At 43.6% G+C, this 26,669-nt stretch overlaps 1 protein-coding gene across 1 annotated transcript; it reads right to left on the bottom strand.

Moving 5' to 3' along the window:
* Positions 1–21,847: 21,847 nt before the first annotated feature.
* On the bottom strand, positions 21,848–25,943 carry LOC115317763. The gene is made up of 4 exons (XM_040211535.1): positions 25,830–25,943; positions 24,572–24,706; positions 23,292–23,444; positions 21,848–22,177 (listed from the first exon to the last, which is right to left on the bottom strand). Exons 1-4 carry the CDS (start codon positions 25,941–25,943, stop codon positions 21,848–21,850), a joined length of 732 nt encoding a protein of 243 aa, XP_040067469.1.
* Between the last annotated feature and the right edge of the window lie 726 nt (positions 25,944–26,669).

Raw genomic sequence — 26,669 nt, 5'->3', positions numbered from 1 at the left:
GGCAGGACACACGATCTTTCAGTGGGCATGGGATCGGGAACATGACGCTGGTCACTCACGCCCTGCGTTTTTGCTTGATCTCTCAAGCTTGTGCCTTGTCGACGTCCCGTGCGTCGGCACTCCTGGATCATCGCGGAAGTGACAGAAGTTTCTTCGACACGTGGAGTGACTTTGCGTTGCATGCGTCCCCCCGATTCGTCAAAGCAACATCGACAACAGCGCCACTAACAGCCATCGGCCCCTACTTCTACTAGTGACAGGACACACGATCCTCCAGTGGGCATGGGATCGGCAACATGACGCTGGTCACTCGCGCCCTGCGTTTTTGCTTGATTTCTCAAGTTTCTGCCTTGTCGACGTCCCGTGCGTCGGCACTCCTGGATCATCGCGGAAGTGACAGCCGTTTCCTCGACACGTGGAGTGACTTTGCGTTGCATGCGTCCCCCCAATTCGTCAAAGCAACATCGACAACAGCGCCACTAACAGCCATCGGTCCCTACTTCTACGAGTGGCAGGACACACGATCCTCCAGTGGGGATGGGATCGGCAACATGACGCTGGTCACTCATGCCCTGCGTTTTTGCTTGATTTCTTAAGCTTGTGCCTTGTCGACGTCCCGTGCGTCGGCACTCCTGGATCATCGCGGAAGTGACAGCCGTTTCTTCGACACGTGGAGTGACATTGCGTTGCATGCGTCCCCCCGATTCCTCAAAGCAACATCGACAACAGCGCCACTAACAGCAATTGGTCCCTACTTCTACGAGTGGCAGGACACTCGATCCTCCAGTGGGCATGGGATCGGCAACATGACTCTGGTCACTCACGCCCTGCGTTTTTTCTTCGTCCAGGTTGGTGAACTTCCATCCTTGCATGCTAAGAAAACAAGCAACAGGTTTCTAGTTGTCTTCCCATGCCCACATGTGTTTTTGTGTACAATTCGCGAGTGTTCACATGTTTTTTCATTGCTACTGTTTTCGGGAGATGTGGAAACTAACCCGGGCCCCAAGACCAGCCTACGGTCAGATGCCGGTGTTCACCCCGAACCTTCGTTGGCTGATATTATGACTCTGTTGCAAAGTTTAAACACTCGCTCGCAAAGCTTCGAGAAGGGTCAGGCTGGTTTGATCAAATTTGTGGACGAGATAAAGAAAAATCAAAGGTCAATTGAGACACAAGTTGCTGACATTGGCACCCGGTTGTCAAGTCTAGAATCACTATCAGTCGCGCTAGACGATTTGTCACGAGAGTTCCGAGCCATGCAGCAGACGATCCAAGTAGTTCGGAAAGAGAACATCACCGTAGCAGCGCGACTCAGTGATTTTGAAGATAGACTGCGTCGTGATAATCTCATATTTCACGACATTTCCGATTCACCCTCTGAATTATGGTCCCAAAAAGAACAAAGCTGACGATCTCTTTACAGGAATGTGCCACCTTCAGCTAAGTCCAGATAACGTTGAGCGAGCACACCGCCTGGGCGTCTTTCATGCCAACAAGTGTCGACCGATCATCATTAAGTTTTCATCATTTAAGATACAGGAAAAGGTGCTGTCATTACGTTCTAGCTTGAGAACATCGCGAGTTTCGGTCTGTGAAGACTATTGCCCTGAAACACGTCTGGCAAGGAGAAAATTGATCAAATCTGGGAAAACACAATCTTCCGTTTTTCAAATACGGTACAACAAATTAATTGTAAACAAAAATGTTATGTTTATGACGCTTCGGCGAATAGTGTTTATGAAACTGCTTTGACTAACAGCACCCCTGTTCCTTCGAACTTAACTACACCTGTATCTTGCGAGACCGTTCACTCTGAAGAAGTCGTTCATTCCGGTGGTGCCGCTTCTGAAAGAATCGCTCGTTCTGGGGTCACCGTTAATCCTGATGATTCACGATAGGAAACTAGGAGGGGCGGTGGCCCGCAGTGCACGCGCCAAAATGTATCTGTGCTTTTTACTGACATTCGTAGTGTTATAAACAATAGACAGGAACTTCATTCTGTCATTGATTCCTGTGACGCGGATATTGTTGTTTTAACTGAGGCTTGGTTATCTGCAATGGTTCGGGACAACGAAATTTTTTTATGGTTCCAAGCGTTTCAACGTGTACCGGTGTGACAGAGAGGCTAGAAGTGGAGGTGGTGTACTGATTGCCATTACCGACGCTCTTATCTCGTTCAGTGTGAATGTACCACGTGACCTGGAAATTGCTTGGGTGTGTGTAGTGATGAATTTTAAAAAATGCATCCTTGGTATTTGCTACCGTCCTCCTCAGTGTAACTCCAGCTTTGTAAATAAGTTACATGACGCTATCCATCTTGTAACAACGCGTTTTCCTGACTCCCCAATTTTTCTTTTCGGCGATTTCAATTTCCCTTATATCGTGTGTTTAGACCATTACCCTGTTCCAAGCCTATCCTCATCTCAGTGCAGCGAGTTTGTAAAGATGTGTTCAGACATCAACCTTCGCCAACTAGTTAACCAGCCTACTAGAGTTACTGCGAGCAGTTCAAGTATACTGGACTTAGTCCTTACCACTTGCCCCGACCTTGTCTCGCCGATCTCTTATTTGTCCGGCCTTAGTGACCATTCAGTATTGCACTTTTAATTCAAAGTTCAAAAAATCGAACCTGTTAAAAACGCAAAGCTAATAAGGGATTATACTAAGGCCAATTTTGCGGCTATTAACGAAGAACTTTGTGTATTTATGGATTCCTTTTTGCTGAATTTCGACCAGCGCACGGTCCAATATAACTGGAATTTATTTAAAGAAATCGTACACAGCCTTACAAATACGTACACTTTATGTCACGTCATAAAATATGTCGTACAGTCGCCATGGTATGACGTTACTCTAAAGAGACTTGCCAATAAAAAGAAGCGTTTGTTCCGTGCGGCGAAAGGCTCAACAAGCAAAAGTCGTTGGACATCCTATAAACTAGCCGAACAAAGTTATAACAGAGCCGTTAAAGATGCGATGTTTTCCTTTTTCCCTGCAACGTTACCGTCAATGTTAATTAACAAACCTAAACAGTTTTGGAATGTGGTAATTCGAAAGAAAGGTTATTTTGTATCTCTGACTGATGGGGATGGAGAGTTGGTGCCAAGAGATCATTGTGCGAATTAACTGAATGACACATTTTCAAGGGTTTTTTCCGCCGTTGGAGACTGTACCAACCCGGAATTTCAATCGCCGAACTTTTTCCCAATGTTTCCAATATTAATTGATCCTGCAAATATAATTTAAATAATTGATTTCCTTAAACATCCTCATCCACTGGTGTTGATGAAATTAATTCTGAAGTTTTAAAGAGCACTAAGGAATATTCATCTATCATTTTAGCTAAAATGTTTGAGCCGTCCTTAGAGGAATAATGTCTGCCTCATGATTGGAAAGTGGGGAGGGTGGTTCCTCTACACAAGGGCGGGAGTAAGCATTCACCCAACAACTTTCGTCCAATATCTTTAACAAGCGTTCCTTGCAAAATTTTCGAACACGTCATCTACTCCCACCTTGCCAACTTTCTTGATTCTAACTCATTTTCCAGTCTGTATCAACATGGCTTTCGTAAAACATTTTCCTGTGAAACGCAACTTCTATCTTTCAATCATAATCTGCATTCCATTCTTGACCGTGGGTCCCAGGCGGACTGCGTATTCCTCGATTTCTCAAAAGCTTTCGATAAGGTCAGTCACCAGTTATTGCTTTTAAAGCTGAGTAAACTTAATATTGACTTAAACGTTCTTCAGTGGATTCAACATTTTCTGTCTCATCGCTCACAGTTCGTATCTGTTAATGCCTCTGATTCCCATTTAACACCTGTTAACTCTGGTGTTCCGCAAGGTTCGGTTTTAGGACCATTACTCTTTCTTATTTACATCAATGATCTGCCAGCCATCATTTCATCCTCTGTGTGTTCATTTGCAGATGATTGCGTTATTTACCGGGAAATTTCTACCGACAGTGACACAGCCTTATTGCAGTCAGATCTAATCTCAATATCTAACTGGTGCCGCACGTGGCTAATAAAACTAAACATCACCAAGTGCAACTCAATGCATGTGTCCCGTCGTAATGCTGTTTGTCCGACTTATTACCTTAATAGCGCTCCACTGGAGCCTGTGCACTGTTATAAATACCTTGGCATCCACATAACATCTGATCTTTCATGGAATATTCATATTGAACATGTTATTATAGTCAGTTACAGGTTAAGAAGGTAGCGGCAAATGCCCCTCAAAGGGAATCGGATATCCCTCCGCCAGCTCTGCATCCAATAGCGTCCCACCGTTTCCGTGACGTCGCGGCCAACGCGCGAGGAGGGTCTTGCCTTTCTGTACATATTTGCTTTACCTTTTGACTTCGACTTAGCATTGTGGAAGCCACGAGAGGGAGATTAGAGTTCGCCCCCACCGACGGAAACAAATACGACTTTCGGGGATTAGCTTCCCCCCCCCCCCGATGGATACAAAGGCTGCTTTTAGGGGCTCGGTTCCCTCTCCGATGAATACAAAGGTCGCTTTCTTAAAAAGTGGGATCGGAGACAAGTGGGAATCCATAGAAGCGGAACAAGGAGCGTTTCCTGTGAACTCTTCTTTCGACTGCGGAGAGATTTGAAACGGGCGCATCACACTTGTGGGAGGAGCTTCTCCTACCTTCTTGACTTGTAACCGACTATAACAATGTTAACCGCATGCTAGGCTTTTTAAGAAGGAATTTTAGTTCTGTGCCGTCATCTCTCAAACTTCTTCTTCATAAATCACTTGTTAGATCGAAGCTGGAGTACGCAGCCTCCGTTTGGGACCCCGGCTTGGAATACCTCGTTCAATCATCGGAGGCCGTCCAGAACAAATCCGCACGTTTTACACTTTCCAACTACCACCGTAGTTCTAGTGTAATCTCCATGAAACTATCGTTATCGTTACCCACTCTTGCGTTACGTAGGCAATATTCTCGTCTGTCCCTTTTTCACAAGATTTATCATAATCCGGCCATGCATCACAATCTACTAACTCCTCCATATTATATTTCCCGTCGTTTAGATCATAAGAACAAAGTGGGCGTCTTTCCATGCAACACTAATGCATTTTTTATTAATTCATACCGCGCACTTCCGTGGAATGGAACCACCTTCCTCACGACAGTGCCACCATTAATAACTTGTGCGCTTTTAGGGATGCTCTATCTAACTTTTTATTTTTTTTTATATGTGACTGTGCTTATTTTGCCTGTTGTTATTTCTTTGTATTTCCCACTCCCCTCTGTAATGTCTTCGGACCTTGAAGGCAAATAAATAAATAAATATAAATAAATAAGTAACTTTTAGAGCCCACAGGAAGCTCCCGAAAGCGCGCAAATACCATGTGACTGTAGCGGGAAGTCACGTGACCTTAGCTGCCACTTTTCCCCGGGCTCCCGCGGGCGTCAACTACAAATTAGTTTTGCAACATAAATATCGCTCGACAGATTTATTTTTCGTTGTAAATATGTTTTATGACATCCTTTTCGGAGGGAGGGGGGGGACATTGTATCACGTGTTCTACGCTCTGCTTTCAGCCATGTCGCGCCCCCCCCCTCCCGCCGGCGCTGCGGTCGATTCTGCTCCTTTCGTTTCCGACGGCTCCAAGGACATTTATGCTTTCGCCAAAAATTTTACCTTGGGGAATATATTTCACTCCTCGAAAATACAATAGCCTTGGTGCAGAGAGGTTTTTTGGGCCGAATAGCTGGACGGACCGCAGCCGTGACGTTTCCCCCATTGAATTGGGGTGCTTGGCGAAAGCCATTTAAAGTCGGAGACTTCTCGGCTATCGGGCGATAAATGATGATGATAATGATGGTGATGGTTCTTGATTTTAAGGCTGGCTTCTTCCTTCAAAGGCAGTGCCCGGTGTGTGCGGCAATGGCCGTTCGATTGCGTGTCTTTTTATCAAGCTTATTTTATTTATACAAGTATTCGCGTATAAATAAAGAACACAACAATGACGACGTTTAGAGGATGATACACCGGACGACAGCGGTGCCTGAATCTGAGCCCTGGGCCTCGGTTCCTCGGGGGCGGCATCTCCTACTTTGACTAATCATTGTAGCCTGATGCTTCGACCCCAGTGGACCCCTGTGAGGAACAGCGCCATCATGTTTCTGGGGCTCCTTCGTGCACAGATCGAATGGCGTGCCAGGTCCCGATGACTCGCCACTGACCCGTCGAATCCGCCTCCACGAAGTCTGGACTTCTGCGAATAGAACTGCCATCCTCCCCAATACCAACAATTTATGTCAACGTCATCGCGCATCTATATGCTCATCACATTATCATATTTACTAGACGCGGCACTGCGGGCCTCCATGGTACGGGCTGCTGCTTTTGCACGATGTCGCGGCTCTACAGAGATAAATAAATAAAGACTTAAGACTAAAGACAAAATGCTTTGCTGACCAACAACCGGTCGCGCCTTAAAAGAAAGAACAATAGTTTTTTTTTTAGTTTATAGAATACAAATTTCGAAAGTACACCATACTAGTAGCGCACATCACTGGAATAGCATACGCCATTCAGAAAATAAATTTTTTGTTCAACGCAAAACGGCAAAATACCCATAATTGTTGAGTTTTTTTTTTGTTTCTAAAAGAAAACTTCAAAAACTGAAACTAAACTAATGTTTGCTGAAACTTGGGGTATACCGTGTGCATCGTTTTGAAAAAGTATCAGACGAAAACACCACGCAACACATTAGACGTTGTTTGAGACCTCGAGACACTGGCTTGCACTGGCGCACCGACCCCCGGCGTAGCGTAGCGCGCAGTCGTGAAATGTCTGCGACTGATGATGATGATAATTTATTTGCCAAAACAAAAAAGACTCGGCGCGGCGCGGAGAAATCCGGAGACGACACCGCCGCCGCTAACATCCTCATGCGCATGCGCGTCGACTGACGCGGGCCTCCCCTCCGGCAGGGCTGGAATCGGCGCTGCAGGCGTTCTTATTAATGGAAATGAGCGGCGTGGAATGTATTCTCCCTAGAGAAGTATTTGCTTTCGGATTCACAACTCATAAGAAGTGCTTAGGTGTCCTCGGAACTTTTTCCTGCAAACGTACCAACATGCTTTTGTCACGCCCAAACCTCTACCAATAATGCTCTCGTTACTGCACGTTCCCCTCGGATTCCTTATGTTGCCCTTTGAGTAGTGTGCTTCTCCTTGCGTTCGCATCCGCCAAAGACGCGTTTTGGAACACGTGCTCGCCGCGCTACACCAGCTCAACCATCTGACGTCACGACACTGCGCTGCCGCTGCTTGATTGGATACAGCGGATTGTTGCGTTACCTGCGGTCGGACTCTGTGTGAAATGGAACATGAGGAGTGTAGCTTGGAAACGGAACATAAAGAGTGTAGCCGCCCAACACCTCCTATAAATAAGGCCGAAGCGCTTTTCTCGTGACGTCGCAAAAGAAGGCCATCGGGGCGCGCGTCGAAGCGGAGGCAACGCGCGTCGAAGCGAAGTCAACACACTTTTAGTCACATACGCCTGTCTTATTAGCTAAAATGAAAGCTGCACATAGCAGCGGCTCTAAGACACACTTTATTACACGCGCAAAACATTACACGGTTAAATAATTGGTACGAAATGGCACGAGGTATGAGTAGAAGACTTCTACAGAAAAATATTAGTGCTTTAAAGGGCAACTCCGCTTTTTTTCCAGTAGTGCAAAACTATACAGTTCTCTTTGTTATCATCTACAAAACCCCCATGGCAAATATTACGACGGAATTCCGCCTAGAAGTTCATTAAAATCGCTGTCAAAGTTTGACAAGCACGAATCCGCTGGTTTTGGTTGAGACGTGCGGGCCAGACAACACTGCCCGGCTGCATTTCCGCTTCCTCCAAATTCCTTCTCCCGGCACGTCCGCGACGTCATCAAACATGTACAGCTTTTTTTTTCAATTTCTTTTTTTCGGGGAGAGCACGGGTGGCGCTAGCGCCGTGAAAGACGTGAGTGACGCGCTCGGCCGGCCCGGCGCTCGACTATTGATACTACTGATAAGCCGATCGCCTCGTTGAGCACGGCTTGTGTTACATCGCATACTTTTGAACACCAAGTAAAAGGAGGATAGGGACGCTGCTTTTGTAAGAATTTTGAGTGACAGGTTAATCTTCTATAATCTTCTGGGAGGAGAATAGCAACGCCTGTGCTAATCCAGGAGGCACAAAGGAGGATCCTGATAAGAGGGGAGCTTCTTCTTCCCCTTGTATATCACGTGGGTGTACATGCTTAGTGATGCCGAATATACAATGTTGTCCGGCTTTGCCACCATTTCGGTTTCGGTTTGTGATCATGGCTAGAGTAAAATTACACGAAAAATATTTTATTTTTCGTGAAACAAAGGATTGGGGATTGTTTTTGAGTGCTTCAAAAAGCAAAATCGGCCACCATCTCAAAATTTTTGAAATTAAGCGGAGTTGCCCTTTAAGTCGAAAACATTGAGTCACGCCATTATTGCTGTATGAATGCATATTTCAAACAGAAATGCTTAGACGAAATGGCGAGACATGCAGTGATTAGACAGCAAAACAGATCGCAGATAAAAATCAGGTTGGCGTAGTCAACGCGGACACGACTCGACAAGTGTCATAACTTGACAAGTGACAAGCGATGTTATCGCGTGTAGTCACTGAATTAAAATTTATGTAACTTCGTTCGAATGACAATATAAGGTCGACAAATCAACTTGAGACGCTTGTATAATCACTCAAGAGAGAGAGTTGATTAAATCCTATATCATTTAATGAAAATATATTAACTTTTCCGTGCGGCAGGGGTACTAAGCTTCCTATTTACAGTCAACTAATTTACTTCTCCTTATGGGCTCGAGCTGCCTAAGAACCAAATATAACCTATTTTGTATACAGTAATAGTATTACCTTAATGTAGTTAAGACTCTAGTATAAACGTGGAAAAGGCAATTAAAAAGCTCGAGGTACACCTAAGAATTTTTGATGAGTTGTGAATGCGAAAGCATTCAAGTCGCTCGTCCGCTCCTTTTGTCGTCTGCTCGTCCGCTCCCTTTGTCGTCTGCTATGTACTAGCGCGCGCGCGCGCTTCGGAATCGCGGAAGCCACGGCGCAGCGGCCAATGGGAGCCCCGTCGACGCGCGCCAGCCAATGGAACCGAAGGCGAAAAACCAGGAGCCGTTTTCGCGCTTCAAACTGATGACGTCAGCTCGCTCCATGAGACAGTTAAGGCTTTCGCATTAATAACATTAGTATAAATAAACACATAAGCACAAACAATTAACACACTTTCAATAATCACACAAACTTTTCATTCACCATCTAGTAAAAACTAGACTATTACCACGCATATTTACCAATGTCGACGCAATAGCAAATGGATAACGACAAAAAAACAAGATTGCATTCTATCAAACAATTTAAAAAAATCAACTGCAGCACTTTTTACGAGTTTTACATGATCAAGAAAGCCCGTAAATACGTTGTTTCTCACCTGTCAATCGTATCCATACTTCCCACAATATCCATCACGAAACATTTTGAACACAAACTTCACGACGTCTCTCTCTGTCGAGAGAGAGGTCATCGACCAGTGTCATCGTTGACTAGTTACCACACGCGTCACTCAAACCGTAGCAGGACTTGTTCCGCGACGAATCCCCGTAAATGCCGTAGTATCAAGCAAACATAAAAAAACCGACCCGAGACTGTGGTGACGACAGAGAAACGACGGGAAGGGAACAAGCAAATACCGTGGAAACCAATACTGGCAACTCCCGCGGAAAACGGGCGAAAAGTGATTGCAGCGCCCCTGGCGAGCTCGGAGTCTCCGCTAGCAGACAAATTCTCCAAAATACATTGGTTTTGCCTATCTCCGTGCGAGGTGACCAACAAAAAAAAAATTGTCACGGACATTCGCTGCTTTGAAAGTAAAAAAAAATGGGTGCCAGCTCATGAGTGAAGGGCATTCTCTTCGCGTGGGAAAGATGTTACAGCATTCTGGGTGCAATTTCGGAGTTCTCCCGAAGAAAACATTCTGTCACAACTTATGTAAGGCAAGCAAAACCCGAATGTATGCCTTCGCGCTGTTTTGTGAAAGAGGGCAATGTACAAACATTTCAGAACATAGCTTCGTTCCAACTTTATTGTTCTTATCAGTCAATTCCTTTTGTTGTTGCAATTCTCATTTCTCATGAATGTCTTGCCTATAACCGTTTCGTCGAACAGGCGAGCTGGCTAATCCCGTTAAGATCGTACCCGGATGAAGAAGCAGAAGTCAATTTCGAACCACGTACGTTACGACGATGTCAGTATGCTCCGAAAGAAGTCGTTGTGCATATGCAAATCTGACGCGATTATAGATTAACAAAAGCGGAGTTACGAATAAAGCAGACTTCTCGCGCTTGCAAAGAAAGAAGGGGAGAGCGTCGTAGCCCCGCGAAAAAAGGTGATTTCAGTCACGTTATTTACAGTGCACAAATTCCGATTGTTAGCGCGGGGACGACCAACATCTTCTGCTTCGCTGCTTCTTTACTTCTACGATAAAGGCCGACACCCGTTGAACCGTTTCCACTCTTTCCATTTTTGAGTCTTCTTTCTTTTATATCTTTGAGGCGACGCCACTCTGCCGCGTTCTTTCTTCCTCCTGCTTATATGTCGCTGTGTATATTTTTTTGTTTTCTTTCGCTTTCTTTCCTTCGCTTCGGCGCTTACTACCCCCGGTTCGTCTGCTACGCTAGGCCCGAGCATTTTGAGGGCCGTCTTTAACTTTGCTGTTGTTGTTGTTTTCTTCCACTGTCGCCTGCGATAACCTCCTATTTTTGCCTTCAATTGAGTTTCTAATCCAAAATCGTCATACGTGCTTTTTGATATTTATTAGATATATAACGAAGTGTAAGCCTCGTTATCCATTTTTACTCGAATTTTATTTGTGTACTCCGGCCGGCACGTCTGCTACGGGTCATCCTTTGTTGATCAACCGGCTGCATTCGAGCATACACCAGAGCATACTTAGAGATGGCAAACATGCTATGTGCTGCCTACCATTGCAAGAACAAGTTTGTGCGATGTGGTGGAAAATCTGTCTTCTGCTTCTTACGTCAACCTACGGACACCTACGTCAACAAGCACTTGAATGTACTTTTAAACTGCTTCGTCAAGTGACCGAACGAACAACCCGCCAAAGTCACTGGAAAAGGAAATTCGAAAGCAAAAAAAGGTTACTCACTGCTAGCACGTATAAAAGATTGCTGCCTGCGACCAAAACATTTCTGCGACTCTTTTTTACCGGGCAGTGTGATCTGCGCTACGTTATTTATTTCCCCTGCTTTGTTTTTAGTTCGTACCTACGCCGCGAATGCAAATCAACAGACGTACAACAAGCAGCTGAAAAGAAAAGGGACGCTTTCTTCTTTTTTCATTAGTTTCGTCTGTTGCTTCCGCTTTGTTTGTAGTGAACTCAACACCGGTGGCGACCACCAGCTATTCATTTGCTGCTTTTTATTTTTCTTTCTTTTTTTCTATAAGCGCCGCAACGATCGTCGTCGTTGAAATAGTTTTTTGCTAGCTTCTTTGTTTTCATCGCCGTTGTTCACTTCTTTTTCCCGTTTCTTTTTATTTTCGTCGGGAATGGCGACACCATCTTTCCTGCAAAGTTCGGTAAGTGTTTGCACGGTCATTTTTACCCTTACTTTTTGTTTTGTTTTTATGCTCCAGCAGCTCGTGCGGTTGCTCTGGTAATATTAACATGTCGTTTTTGCATGTTAAACGACATGCAAGAGTAGTTAAACGCCTTTTTTCCGCTTCCCAGACGCGTTTCAAACGCGTGTGATCCCCCGAGAGGCGTTTGAGACCGCTAAATAAACTGCTCTATCTTCGTTTATGCGCGCGTTGTTATTCGATTGTCGTTGCAGTTGCGATCACTGGATTCCGCTTTGCAAGCGGACTGACCGTAATAAATTGTTTCTGCTGTTATGGTGACGAAACGGGGCTCGTAAAGCTCGACGACGTCGCGGAGCCTATACTTTTCCATTGCGTCGACTGTTTCCGTAGACTCCGAGTCCGCTAGAGGCGCCACTGTCACGTTCGCCGCCGCTCCTATGGGTTTTCGGAGGAGTTTCCAGTATTGGCGAAGCTATATCGTATTTGGAACAAGTCTCAAAAGAACCTCCCACGAGAGCACCGGCAGCAAGGCGAAAGGCTTACCGTTGTCGACCCATCTCTTGCTCCTGTGCGCTACCTGCGGCGACGTCTTGATTTTTTTTTTTTCGGTTCCTTTCCTTTTTAAAACGTTTCAACATTCCTTTTCAGACAGTCAGCAGCTCGTACACTATGTATATTTATCAGAATCGGAGCCCGTATATAAGCGAAGATGTCGCATAGGAGCCGGTTCATTCGAAAAGTGTGGGGAGCTGCGGGACTGCGTGTAGTCCCGCGTTTACGGGGTTAATCATAAATATAGATTTGGTACTTTGAACCTTGGTAACGGGGTGTATATTACGTGTATATTCTATATATATTATTTTGTACAAGATTGCGCTTTTATAACATATATTAATGTTGTATAAACGCGTACTAACACCACCGCGCCGCTTGACAAGAAACATTTTTTTTCACGTCGATACCAGATATTTGTTTACGTAATTGTGCCATGGCCTTCTTTCTGCGACAATGTGACGTAACCACTCGGAGCGCTACGGCCTTGTTTCTAGGAGGGGTTGAGCCGCCCCGGAGGCGCGGACGGGAAGGGACGGACGGGAAGGCACGCGGACGTGTATCACGTGTTCGACGCTTCCAGCCATGTCGCACCCCACACCCCAGCCGGTGCTGCGAACGCTTCTGCTCCTCTCGTTGCCGAGGACTCCAAGGAATGCTCATCGGCGTTTAATTGCACATTAATTTATTTATTCTTATTTTCAGTGACGGCCACCAACAGCTTAACGCCTCCTTAGTTGTGACCCACTAAAAGCTTAACGCCTCATGAGTTGTAAAGGATTTCGCATTCACAACTCATGAGACGTTCCTTAGGTTTCCTCAAAGTTTTTGCCCCTCAAACTCGCCCACATGCTTTTGTCACCCCCAAACCTCAACCAATGGCTGTGCTAACTTAGCTTGCACGTTACTGCACGTTCCCCTCGCATTCCCTTTGTAACTTTGTTGACCTTTGGCTGGTTTGCCTCTCCTTGCGTCCTGATGCGCCGAGGACGCATTTTGGAACACGTGCCCGCCGTTTACACCAACTCAACCCTCCGATGTCACGCCACTGCGGTGGCGCTGCTGTCGGCTCTGCGCATGCGCAGTGCCGACATCACTTTCCGCGCCACTTGATTGGCTATGGCGGATTGTATAGCGTTGCCTGCGGTCGGACATCGTGTGAAATGGAATTAACGAGTGTAGCTCGAAATTCGTGGTCAGGACCGGTGATATACTCCGTTCACTTTCAGGCTGAGTTGGAACCTGCGCCTTCGACGCGAGCTTTCTGCCCTTCCTAAAACAAGTGTGAACGCGCAGGCAACGCGCAACCAAAGAACTGCTGAAGCCAGCGAGTTCGGGCTGAGAAGGGATCTTCTAGTCTCAGCTTAAGGTGCAACCCCACCCTTCCTTAGTGTGATCCTGAACCAACAGATGGCGGTGGGATTTACTTCAAGGCCTGTACATCAATGCAACAAATCGTGTGTGGTGGCGCTTCGATAGAATGGGGAATTTTCCTATATCCTAAATTTGACATCCCTGGTTCTTTGCTTGTTTTTCTTTGCACGAGCTTTCTATGGAACGCGCGCGGCTGCGCCAATTCTCGTGCAAGGGTTCCAGTTGCCTATGCTCCAAGCTCACGTCTCCAGCAAATGCGCGCAGAACAATACGCGAAAATTGTCCTGAGACAAACGGCGAGACACATGCACAACAAAACAACCTTAGCGTTGAAAAATATAAAATTTCCCTTGCGCCGTTATCAAAAATTTCGGAGGCCAATTACACAGATTTCAATGTGATCAGATTTATATGACGGGCCGGACCTTTTGTCGTTCATGTGTTTGTCCCTTTGTGGATTTACAGGAAAACATGATGACGTGATAGACTTGGGTTTCCGAAATTCTAGCTTGAAGAGTTAAATACCTCAAATATCAAAAGAATTTAACTATTTTTGGGCGGTCAGGTGTCTCATTTAGGTAGCTGGGTGTTTATTTTGATCAAAACCACGAGACGGAAAAACACAAAAAAATGCGCTCAGGTTTATATGTTGAGTTTGGTAAATCCAAAGTAGGAGTGGTGCTGGAGTCATAATAAAAAAAATGGCCGAGGTTAAAAATTAACTCCCAGCAATAAATTATAAGTATTAATATTAATATGAGTTCAGTGATAAATGCAATGACTGGCCAGGCAAAAGTTCTGGGTCTGGGGATAGCTTTTGCACATAGTTTAAGCAATGCACTAGTCTTAATTTGGTGATTTATGCGCGCAAGTAGTGGTGTGCAAAAATGAAAAATATGCAGACGAGTAGAGTTTGACGTTGTATAAAATATCGTGTAAGCACGTACATCGTACGCTGATTAAGATTGAAACAGTCCTATATTTTAGACTAGCGTTGAGCGTAACGAAAGTCAAGGGTGCATCGAAAGCTAAAGCTTTTGTACATTTACTACTCAGGCCGTTATGTACGAATATTCATAGCACTTTATTACCCTCAGATTTGGTGTAAGTTGCCTCCTGATTACTTACAACAGAAAAAAAGAAACAATATAACTTTGGGTTGATAGAAACACTCCACCCGCTGACAGCTACCAATCATCTCGGCGCCGATTATGAGTATTCACTGCATGCTAACGGTCCCGTGCTTAGAACGAGGTTTTCCCAAGTGATTTTATACAATCGGAATTGTTCTTCACAAATAATACTTTTTTACTCAGGCAACCGGCTACATGTAAAGTTTAAAGTATTTTGCATTGATTGCGGCACACGTAGCAAATTGCATAGGATTTTTTGTATTCTTTTACAACCAGCGAAATAGAATGTTTCTAAGTTAACTTGGTATATAAAGTATGAAGCTCACAAAAGAGCACGAACTGAGTCACAGTGGGAAACGAAAACAACATTGCCCGTAAAGTATTTGGTTTTATTGTGCGAGCGAAGCGTAATATACAAGTGCGAGCATGCTGCCTTGAATTACTCATCCAGTGAACAAGCGCACCATCCAGAGCATGGAGCTCGTGTTTGTAGCGTTTCGTGCGCTCAAACCTTTTAGAACACAGTTATAATCAAATCTATTATTTCAAATATTTTTATTAAGTGCGCCTATTTTTTTTTTTTTTTGTCTTTTGCGTTCACGTGCCATTGTCTTAGTTATATAATATTTTCCCGGAAGCCCAACAACTACAGTCCTTTTCATCATAAGTAATAACGCCATATTATAATACCATTGAAAACTTTATTTTTTATTTTAAAATATGAAATATCTGTACAATTTGTTGTTAACTTTTTTATTTTTATTACATCCAACCGAACGCTCACATAAAATATCGTGGTCGATAAGACGTTATAACTCGAGAAATAATTTTTTTTTCAATATTGGAGGCTTTGGTGTAATAAAAGCTGAATAATTAACTAACAACTAAAAATAATCGTAATGTCGAGACAATAAAGGATTCTTGAAAGACAGCTTTTTAATTTGACATTTTAAAATCACTTACGAGTAGGAAATTGGTATGATTATAGTCTCGCTGCTGAAATATTTTCGAGTAGTGTTTCTAGACGTATTAAAGTTGTTTTCTGTCGGTATTGTATTTGGTGCGTGCGTGCGTGCGTGCGTGCGTGCGTCCGTGCGTGTGCGTGTGTGTGTGTGTTGGCCACCATACCGCCAACTTTCGGACCCTCATGCTGCTCAGCAATGAGGTTGACAGAAGTTGTATGTGGTGGGTAGCATGACGTAGACGTGGTTGTTGTTCAAAGTGAGGTTAAAGTAACATCACGAGCCCTCACTGCGCAGGCGCGATGCCTCTGCCGGCTTCATGGCTTCCGTGACAAAGCATCTGCGTTGCTGTGCTTTTTCTTTGTTTTCTGTTTCTGAAACGCGTACTGCTTTGACCTTGAGCGGCGCGGGCTTGGTGACGTATTTTTATGCCCATCTTTCGGGCACAACCCCGACGCCTCCTTTTCCCCCAATGGGACATATAAAGCTTTCGCCTTAAAAGCAAAAAAAAAAAAAAAAATCGGAACACAGATTTTATATCCGATGATCGCAGGAGCTTGTTCCGAAACCAGGACCACTGTCGGTCAATAGCGAGTGAAGGATTCTCGCGCCTCCTACCGGTGGAACCGCGGAGTGATATCTCCACTGCGCTCGGCTCGTTGCCCCTACAGCCCGGACTACGATTCAACTCAGCGAGCGCGCGCTCGAGCGATTGAGAGCTGACGACCAATTAAATCACTCCCGCGAAAAAACCAAAAAACATATTGCTGTTTTAGAGCGCAGCTCTTAGGCGCCCGTTTCCGGCTTGAGCGGCGTCGCCATCGGCGTCGGCGTAACCGCGCGGTGCATTATGGGTAAATTAACCCGCTAAATTTAGCGGAAAATTTCCCCGCGAAATCTAGAGGAAAATTTTCCCCCGCTAAATCTAGCGGACAAATTTCTCTGTGAGGTGACGTGACCCCCCTCCCCCCAAGCTCACGTGACCCCCCCCGCCCCGAGGTCACGTAATCCCCCCCCCCCCCCCCCCCCCCGAGATCACGTAACCCCCCCCCCCCCCCCTTGAAGGGATTCTCAAGAGCTGCGCTCTAATTCGGCATTAGAGGGAGTTGTAAACAGCTCTCATTTTTTTAGACGATTATTGCAGTATTATGTTCCCTCTCAGCGGAAAAATTGACGTTCTTTTACTTTTCTAACTTGCTTTTATCGCCTTCCAAAGCTTACGTATTTTGTAATTGCACCGTTTGCAATCTCAACAAAATGTTACGTTTTCATTGGTCACATGCGGTTCTGGCTGCCGGCAGAATGCTCCAACCATTGCCGTAGATAATTTCGACCTTTGAGTGCTCTCTTTTTAATAGAAAACTCTGCCGTGCATCGTTATGGCTTGTGGATTTATAGGATGCTTACAGCCCTAACAGTGAGTTATTAGCAGATTTAGGTGATCTTAAAAACGCCCTCGGGGCACCTTCCAGGGTTAATAGGGAAACTCTGTCTCTACTGATATGCAGCTGGCAAGCGGGGTGTGATGGAGACGACATTCAAGTACTGATCCATGGGATCACGAAAACGACGATCTCGTTTGCTTTATTCTTTGGCCGCACCGAAACCATGGCGCTTTGGTGCTCCGCAGACTCTCCCCGCAGGTTCGCACGCCTTTCCTACTCTTACGTAGTTTTTGCGGCAGACGCAGCCTTGTTGGCAGTCCCTGCTGCATGCCATACTCCCTCCGGCGGCCTCAATAGCCAGAGACTTGCATGTGTCTTCTTTGCAGGTGCTGCTGTAGCAACGGCTGAACACTTCGTTGCGACCGCAGCTCACTGAAAGAGGAGGCAGTACCGCATTCAGCTACGCTGTATGTATAAATACAAACCTCAAGAGAAAAAAAAACAGTATGGTAAAATTTGCTAGACAATTGTGTTAAATACATGAAGCGCTCTAGCATCATAAACGTTTATATAATCGTTTAGCAGCACTTCTAACCTGTTCAGATAGACGCCTACGTTAGAGTCGCTCCCCGTCAGATAATTTAACGTGTGGCATATCTACACTTGAAATGACAATCCTGGTGATCTTCCAGAACCTTCTAGCACACACTACTTCTCCTCCTCACTCCACTCGTGATCCCATGAACTTCCCGTTAACCAATCAGCGTCGAGCACGTCACTCTTCTCCGACCAGTCAACCAATCAGCATCAAGCATCGCGGCAACGCTTTCATCCTGGATTCTCTTGTAAGGCCCGTTCACACACTTGCAGCCCAGTAGGACGGTGACAGACAAAACTACTTTTTAAGCCTGTTGCGACGGCGTAGGACCAGATGCGCTGCCGCGGAGAAAGTCCTAACCCGTCGCAAGCGGCTTAAAATCCGGTTTCGTCTCAGCCGGTTCAACTCGGTAGCAAATGTGTGAACGAACCTTTGGGCTTCACGGGATGCCAAACACCTAGCCAAAGAACATTTTACGTTAAAACTTGTCTTACGCTCTGGACTGCGCTGGGTGTTTACTTAGAAGCCCCCTGAGCTCCAGAAACGAAAAGTCCGCTAAATGTAGACAATGCGCGTACCAAAATATTTAGAAAAAAAATTGCGTAATACTCTTTGACAAGAAACGTTTTGGGCCTTTCTTAGTGGAAATCTAGCAGAAAAAACTCATTGCGTAAAAAAATCAAACTAGACGTCGTAAACTTTTAGAAAAGGGGTGGTCGCGACGAGACACCGCCCCGCACTTTTTTTTTTCTGAACGTTAATGGGGGTTCACGATACGACACGATATTGTTTTAATGGGTCTCAGGCTGTAATATTTTGGGAAGATGTGTCCAATGGTGAAACGGGCAGGGCAAGAGATCGAATTTGAAATTCATAAGCTGAAAATCTACCTAAAACTGCACAGAACAAACAATGCCACTTAAAAAAAAATCAAAATCAAACTCTTTTAAAATATTCTATAAGGTCATTTTATTAGTTTTCGGCTCAAAATGGATTTTGCTTCAAAGCACCATTACCAGTGACACCGTTGCGGTATCGAGCACTCTTAAAACCTTTTTTTAACCATTTCAGACGATTGATAATGCACCTCTACTCAAACGTCGAGGAAACAAAAATACTTACCTGGAGGCGGCCGTGGATTGGAAAGAGCGAATGAACCCAGGATTGCACCGAGAAGGCAGAAGAACAGATATATCTTGATCATGATGGCGCCTTTATGACAGTATTACAGACCTTTAGCAGCAAAGATAAGAGCCTTAATATACTCGACCCGAAGACACTGTCTGACTAAAAATGATGCCAGCTGCATTCCATTTATATCGTTTGAATTTCGGCTTGCGTGACTCCTTCCAACACGCGCTATTCTTTTTGAACTATAAATTTGTTTGCCGCAAGTGCGAACAAAGGAAAAAGCTACATGAGCGTGTTCAACACTTGTAAGTGTCGTTCAAGATCGCACAATCTTTATCTGCAACATCGGCTTCCCTCGCACTTACAATAAAACCGAGAATAGTTTTCTCAGAAACGCCATCATGTATAGAAGAGATCGTTTTGCTTGAAAGTTTTATTACACCATCTTATTACTGTGGCATAGCTATGCGCAAGAAGTTGGCAGGCTTTTAATTTTGAACAAAGAACTAGGCGAATGCAAAGTTCTTTGTGTGTGTGCGTGTGTGTATCAATTATATCTTTTATCCATTATCCGTATTATGGTTACTCTTGTCAAAGTTTAACCATTAGCGCTGTTGCTGTTGGATTTTGCCCCCTCCCCCCCCCCCCTTCCCCCCAGTTGGACCTTGGTGCCAAGGCAGGCGACACGTTCGCCTTTTGCGCCAAGGTACCATTTCAAGGAGTATGTACACTCCTAACACCTTTCCACCTGGGTTCCGGCTATAAGTGGAAAATTATTGCAAAGATTTTCCACTTATTTACCTGGAACACTGTTCCAGATATCTTGAGAATATGCGGAACACCATTTCAGGTAGACTTCCGAGGTGTTTTGCGGAACAGTGCTCCACATAATGACATATGGAAAGCTGTCCCACATATAATTGGGAGACTTATGTGAAACGGTGTTTCATATGTTTATTTCTGGAACACTGGTACAGATAGAAACAGCTAGCTGTTTCCGAAACAGTGTTTCATATAAAGCAGGTAAGGGGTTTCTGTTGTCCCACATATTTTTTCACCTGCCTTCTTATATACCATTCTAAGATATCAAACACAAAATAAAAAAGCAAGGAAGCTGTAAAGAAAGCAGTTATGCTGCACATGAGTTTCTGGTGCTGTGGTATTCGCTTTCTAATAGCTCAGTGCCATGAAAAATCAAGAGCTCGCAGCACATCGCGCATGTGAATAGAGTGACTTGAAATTTGGTATTTTAGAATTCTCAGCGGCAGCTGATGTTTCACTAAGAGACCCAGCTTCATCAGTGCCTTGCAGAAGCTAAGGCTCATTGTGAAAATTAGACTGCCATCCTAGAAGGCTTCTTTCCAAGTCACTCCTTTTGTGATGTACTGTGAGCTCTTCCTTTCATAATACATTGAGCTAACAAAAAAAAAAAAAAAACATATCATCAGAAACGTACTTGCAGGAGAACTGCTTTCCTTGCAACTTCCTTGCTTTTTATGTGATCTCTATATAACGGCACATTAGAATGGTCTACAAGGCACTGGTGCAAAACTATCTGGACAACACGTGGCCATGACCAGCTTTATATAAAACAATGTTTTAAAAATGATTAGAACTGTTTTATTTGAAATGGCATGCCAGCTAAGTGGACTGGTTATATTTATTGTTTGGTGTTTCAAGGCAGATCCAAAGCGATACAACACACAAATTGTGGCAGCAATGACAGGCCCTTAAAACATGTTAGTGTGTCGAAAATTTGCGAAATCTGCTCCGACCTTTTGAACAGCAGTCAGTGGAAGCCATTACTCCAGTAGCCATAACTGTGTAACAAACTGACTGAGCTCAAGATTTCTATCAAGTACTAACAGAAAGGAAATGCTACAGCAGTACACACATAGCTGTAGCAGATGTGTTTTGCTCATAGCATCTTTGCCTCTCATGTGACGTCTGAGACAAACTAAAATGGTAAAGAAATCCAAGACACAAACAATAAAACAAGAATGATAAGATTCAATCAAATTTTATATTGTAACTTAGTGAACAGCCAGCTAGTCTATAGGTAAGGGCTGCTAGTGTATAAACATTGTTGGTCACACATGCAGTGGTGGCATGGTCAAAGCTTTGCAAAACAAAATGACTAAGTGGAGCACACACCATGCGATAAGGCAGTTCCAATTGTTTATGTAACTTGCCCCTTAGCTATAAAATGCTCAGAACTAAAAAGTTGATAATTAGGCGGCGAAGAACAATGTAATTAATCTGAAGGAAACAATGCATATGAACCTTGCATTTTTTAGAGTATTGCGAGAAGTGTAAGAATAAGCATAGCTTGTTTCAATAACTGGGTTACAGGCTCCTCTCACAGATAAAGCTTTTTCTAAAAAAATAAGATGCACCCAAGGTCAACTTAAGTGGTGCTTGACACGCCCAAAAGGTTTTTTTTTTCAAGTGAGGTGACTGACTAGGCTTCCGAAACACCATAAAAATGAGTTTACTCCAGAGTCGCATATCTTTTTTTCATAAGAACTATAAACATCAAGCCCATTTCAAAGTGACTGCGTGAGGGGTGTAATGTAGGAGAAACCCAAAAGATGTCAATGTAGTTGACATCCTCCGCAACCAGTGTTAGAGAGCCGAGAAGCGAACGGAATGACACTTCGTCTGCACTTGGACGAGCGTAGCTCCCAGAGACCACCATATGCCTTTTTTTCATTTGTTTGTTGCTTTCTGCTCTCCGAGTGCAGGGGGAGTTCAGTTCCGTTCCATTCGCTTCTCGGTGCTGTAATACTGCTTGAGAAAGAAGGCTGCCATCTTTCCGACCACCCCAAAATCTTTCGAGCACTTGTTAAGTCACACTGCTCAGGTTGGCACTTTGAAATGTGTTTGATATTTATACTTTTCATTAAGAAAATGTAACTCTGGAGAGAACCAATTTCTAGGTGTCTTAAAAGAAAAAAAAATAATGCATCTCAGAGGTTCCTCTGAGACGCATTATTTTAAATAAGGCTTCTATAGTAGTCTGAACATAACTGAACACTCACCTAGTTTGTGTTAGCTTCTGTGCTGGTACATTTCGAAGGTGCATTTTTGAACTCCTTTAAGCGAGTCTTTAGTTTAAATGACATGAGACATGACTCAAACATCTCGCTCTTGACTAGCACTGTTTGCCGGAGACCCAAAGTTTGTCCAAATGCATAAGGGTAAGAAAGATTCAAAATAAAGTAAACAGCGAGGCACAGGATCAAAGCACATTCAAGAGAAAATCTGGGAGGCAGGTGAACACAGCACTTCCCAAAGGTGATCTTGTGTTCTCCGTCTCGCATCCTGATGATAAAGGGTCCGGAAAAAGGCGTGTCCACAGCGGACTCCTTCTTTGTTTAGAAAAATATAATGTAATCTAATGTGATTATTTAATTAGATCGCTGTAAATAAAAAAAAAACTGCAAGGTAATACATGGTTATAAATAGCCAGGATGCAAGCAGTATCTAAAGACTGATAAACCTAAATTATATTTTGAAGCTGACAAGCAATATTTTTAATTATTAAAAGCATCTATTGAAGCAGATGTTGAACATGATGAGTCTCTACGTCATGAGATGGTCACCAGATACAATTTTAACATAGGGGAAATGAGGGCTAGGCTATTTCTGTAATTAACTCATTCATATTAAGAACGTGGATATATTTCTTATTGATAATTATAAATCCGCAGCCAGATTTGAAATACCTTATTCACAATACAATATAGGGCAAAATATAACATTGTAATTAGGTCATTTGTATGAGTCATTCCCTACCGAAAAAAACAGTTTAAGGTGGATTATGGAACAGGAAAATCTAACTGGATTTTTAGCTGGAAACCTGATATCCAGTTTGTAGACAATGGTCTGCAAACTGGTATTCAGGTTTCCAGAAAGAAATCCAGTTAGATTTTCTTGTTCCATAATCCACCTTAGACCGTTTTTTTAGCTAGGGCTAGGTTTGTTTTTGGTAAATTGTGATTTCTTAAATCTAAATTATGATTTCTAAAGATTCCCATACGTTATATATTTAACAAAATCTCTTAAAGCAGTGTTATTTATCATAAATCACTACTTCAGAAACTGAGATAGTCAATGCATTGGATAATCATCCAATGAATTAAGAATCACGATCTTTAACTTTCTGAACTGCTGAGGATTCAGTTGGGTATTCCGATTTTGTGAGATGATTCAAATGAAAACTTCGAGATTACGATTTTGTTAAAAATCCATAATTTTGTTTCTACTAAAGCAGAATGCATTAGCCGGAACCTCGATGTCGAGCAGCGACTCGAGAATAGAGATGTTCGCACACTAGAAGTGATGACATCAATCTAATCGAAGGAGTAGCTGGTCAAACACCATATGGAGCCCAGACATCATAGTGAACTTCCGTTATAACGCTGTCTACACAATGTCTATGGCGATGAGCGCACAGTAGAAGTTCAAAGTAGAAGTCCTTACCAGTGCGATGAGAGAAAATGTTGCCCTTTCTGGCCGAAGGTAGCAGTCAATGTCAAAGAAACTTCCTCTGTTCAGTGTTTCTCGAACTTCGCACAGCTCGGCCTTCATGTCTTCAAGCGAGGATTTGAATCGAAGCTCTTCCTGAAGTGCCAGCTACAAATACAGAAGGACATGCATGACTCTCAACAAATTTGTAAAGGTTGATTCTACTAAAGTACCATCATAAAATGATACTGTAAGCAACCTATTTTTCGCAAGCTCAATATTTTGCGAATTCGGCCAAAGCTGAAGTTTTCTAATTATTTGAGGGCACTAACCTTAGCAAGATTGAAGGATCTTGATGTAGCTTTCAAGGTCGACACATTCTTTCTGCCTGAATTGTTGATATGGCCTATTTTTCGTGAATTGCAGGCGATTCGCCGAAATTAAACCAAGGAAAAAAGATGGGTCTTTTAAAATATTAAAAATAATTGACACAAACATTCATTTAAGAAGCCTCCTTAAATGTGCATTCCAGGCTACAGCTACACATGTAATACATAATATTTCACTTAACATAAGAACCCTACGAGAAGCACCATAAATATATTAGGGAATGCTGGCACAACTTCATATTCTGTCTTTGTGTGCCGACAATCTGCCAATCTGCGATTCTCGCTGTCAATTATAAGAAAACATTGGCAAAATATAGTGGGATCTGTTTTTATAATACCTTTATAATCCGTGTTAATCCTTCTTTCTTGGGTCAATGGGGAACTGTGAAGGCATTTAAAATTGTGACTTTGTTTTGCTCAATTTATGTAATGAAAAGCTTCTCCATATTACACACACGGGAAATATTAGCGTTTTTCTGATAGGACCAAGGGCGGATTCAGAAGGGGGGTCAGGATGTCCTGACCCCCCTCTTGAATTCTGGATGTGTAAAAATTTAGGGAGTGGGAAAGGGGGTGGGGTTTTAACATGCACGCTGACAACACCTGACCCCCCCCCCCCCCCCCCCCCTCAAGAAACGCCTGCGTCCGCCCCTGGATAGGACTGTCATTTTTCTATATGTATCAGGTGTGCAGTGAACAAAGCTGAAATGTGCAGTGTCCATAAATAGTGATCTAAGTTGGATTAGGAATAAACACCCAAAATTGATTTTAAAATAATGCCTAGAGTGCCATCTACTTCGTACATTATTGATACTAGGGACATAAATAACCAGAGGCTGAGCTTGACTAATTGATATGAAATCCACAGACTATAAGCGGGATGAATTTGTTCAGAACCAACTTTACCACATCAGGGCTTAAGAAGTAGACCGGTAGTTCATCACTTGGGCTTGCTTTACGAGCGTCAAGCGTAGCTTTCAAGAGGGCCTTCATTCCTGTAATGTCCAGACTTGCAAAATCAGTGACTCTGTCCTCAATCGCCTAGGCAGGTGATACTTGATCTTATCAAACATTTCATTGCTAAACAAGAGCAAACAAAACATGAAGAGGATCAAAGTTAAGAGGAAGAATATTACTAAAGTTCTTAAGGTAGTTGTCTCAGAGTAGCATCCACTCTTTCACCAAGGCTTGGCTTCTTTGAACCCTGGAGCCAAGCATTTTGGTCTAATGTCAGCTGCTGCTCTGAGGCTCACCGGACTCTCTTTTTAACATTAATGTTTAGGCATGCAAAGTTGAAGTAAGCAATATAGAAAAAAATTAAGAATAATTGCTGCACTACTCTCCATTCTGCCTCAATTTCAAATGTTTACTTGAGTGTGCACATACTACGTGGCACCATGTTTATCTGCATTGTACACTTTTTAAAGCCAACAACTGTGTCCAGTGCTTCACACACTGTTCATACTTTCTTAAAAAATGTATGCGAATCAGCTTTCTCTTTTTGTCGATCCATTCCTGGGATGTTTGTCCAACGTCTGCGTCGGGAGGTGAGACGTCCACAAACTACACATCAAACAGCTGTCCCACAGATGGTTAAGGAGCAATAACCTGAAAAGACGTTAAGAAATTATGTATATGCAGTGAGCCTAGACACACGAGTGTTTTGAAAGGCAAATTTAGAAGGACAACCGTGATTGTAAGAGAATCTGCAGTTGGGCAAGTTGGTACATCATTAGGTTAAAAAGCGCCACACAACAAAGAAAAATGCAAGAATTGGACAGGACGATGCGCTACTTTTAACTGAATTTTTATTCGGAAAAACGAACATAAATACACTTGCAAGCAAACCCTTCGCTCATAAACAAACTTTTCAAGAAATAAATTTTCATGAGAAGGAAATGGAATTTATCTTGCGAAAAGTTTGTTTATGAACGACAGCTTTGCCTGGGTGTGTATATATGTTCATTTTTCCCAATAAAAATTCAACTGAAAGCAGCGCATCGTCCTCCCCAACTCTTCCTATTGCCTTCGTTGTCTGGCGCTTTTTCATTTAACAACCGTGATCATCCTACTTCCTAACACAAAGCACTACTAAAGTAGAAATAAAGTACTGCTGGATGACAGATCAATGCTAACAACTGATAGCAACTCCTCACATACTAACCTGTGAGGATTTCATGTGACACAGGAGAATGCCCACACAAAATGCACCACCCAAGAGGCACCCTTTCATGACTGACGAGCTCCACAGTCCGCGTGAAGCCGCGGCACTCGCCATCTTTGCAGCGACCTCTCAGTACACCCGAGATGTCCTCGGAGACGGTTGAACATGCCATGATGACTTGCAGAGATGCGACAGCTGTATGGAATGTTTGGCCATCTACCAGCTGAATGATGAGGCTCAGTGACTAATTGCAGTGATTGACAGTAACCATTTGTGCCATGCTTTCGTTAGCGAGCGTGAGTTCACTCTTATGACCCCCCTGTATATAGTTCCTTCAGTGACGACCTTTGGTGATGTCATTTAGTCACATCCCGAAACTCTTCACTTATTTCCCTTTACTTGTTTTGACTTATTTCATTTTGCTACCAGACTTTAATGAGACCACGGAAGCTTATATTCCCTGAAAGGACTATAGAGCTCCCTGTTACGTGACTAAAGTTTGGTGGACTCCGTTAGCTGCCTCCAGGTGCGAGCACAAATTTTCACAAAAGGCTCAGACGCCAAAAAGGACTTGGGAAAAACAATATGTCGTCCTCCTTAAACCTGGTTGGCTGGACGAACTGAAGGTGCTGCAATAATGAACGTGAAACGTTTCTCTACACTTATTGTGATTTCTTGCTTATACATACCGATATTTGAAACTTGTTCATGTATCGGTTGATAATTTTATCTCATATTTAAATAAAATGCAAATGCCCTCTCAAGATATCCCCCCCCCCCCCCGCCCCCCAATCTCTGTCAAATAAATTTTTCGGGTACGACCCTTGGCTTCATCAATAC

The sequence above is a fragment of the Ixodes scapularis genome, unplaced genomic scaffold, assembly GCF_016920785.2.
Source record: "Ixodes scapularis isolate PalLabHiFi unplaced genomic scaffold, ASM1692078v2 PGA_scaffold6__148_contigs__length_123643588, whole genome shotgun sequence".
NCBI lineage: Eukaryota > Metazoa > Arthropoda > Arachnida > Ixodida > Ixodidae > Ixodes > Ixodes scapularis.
This window is presented reverse-complemented; position numbering and strand designations above follow the sequence as displayed.

What these genes read in the sequence shown, in the direction of transcription:
- LOC115317763 (XM_040211535.1), bottom strand. Translation starts at nt 25,943, where the DNA reads ATGGCGAGTGCCGCGGCTTCACGCGGACTGTGGAGCTCGTCAGTCATG. An exon ending in GTCACATGAAATCCTCACAG is followed by an intron (nt 24,707 to 25,829) that starts GTTAGTATGTGA and finishes TCACCTGCCTAG; the next exon opens with GCGATTGAGGACAGAGTCAC. An exon ending in ACTTCTTAAGCCCTGATGTG is followed by an intron (nt 23,445 to 24,571) that starts GTAAAGTTGGTT and finishes CTGTATTTGTAG; the next exon opens with CTGGCACTTCAGGAAGAGCT.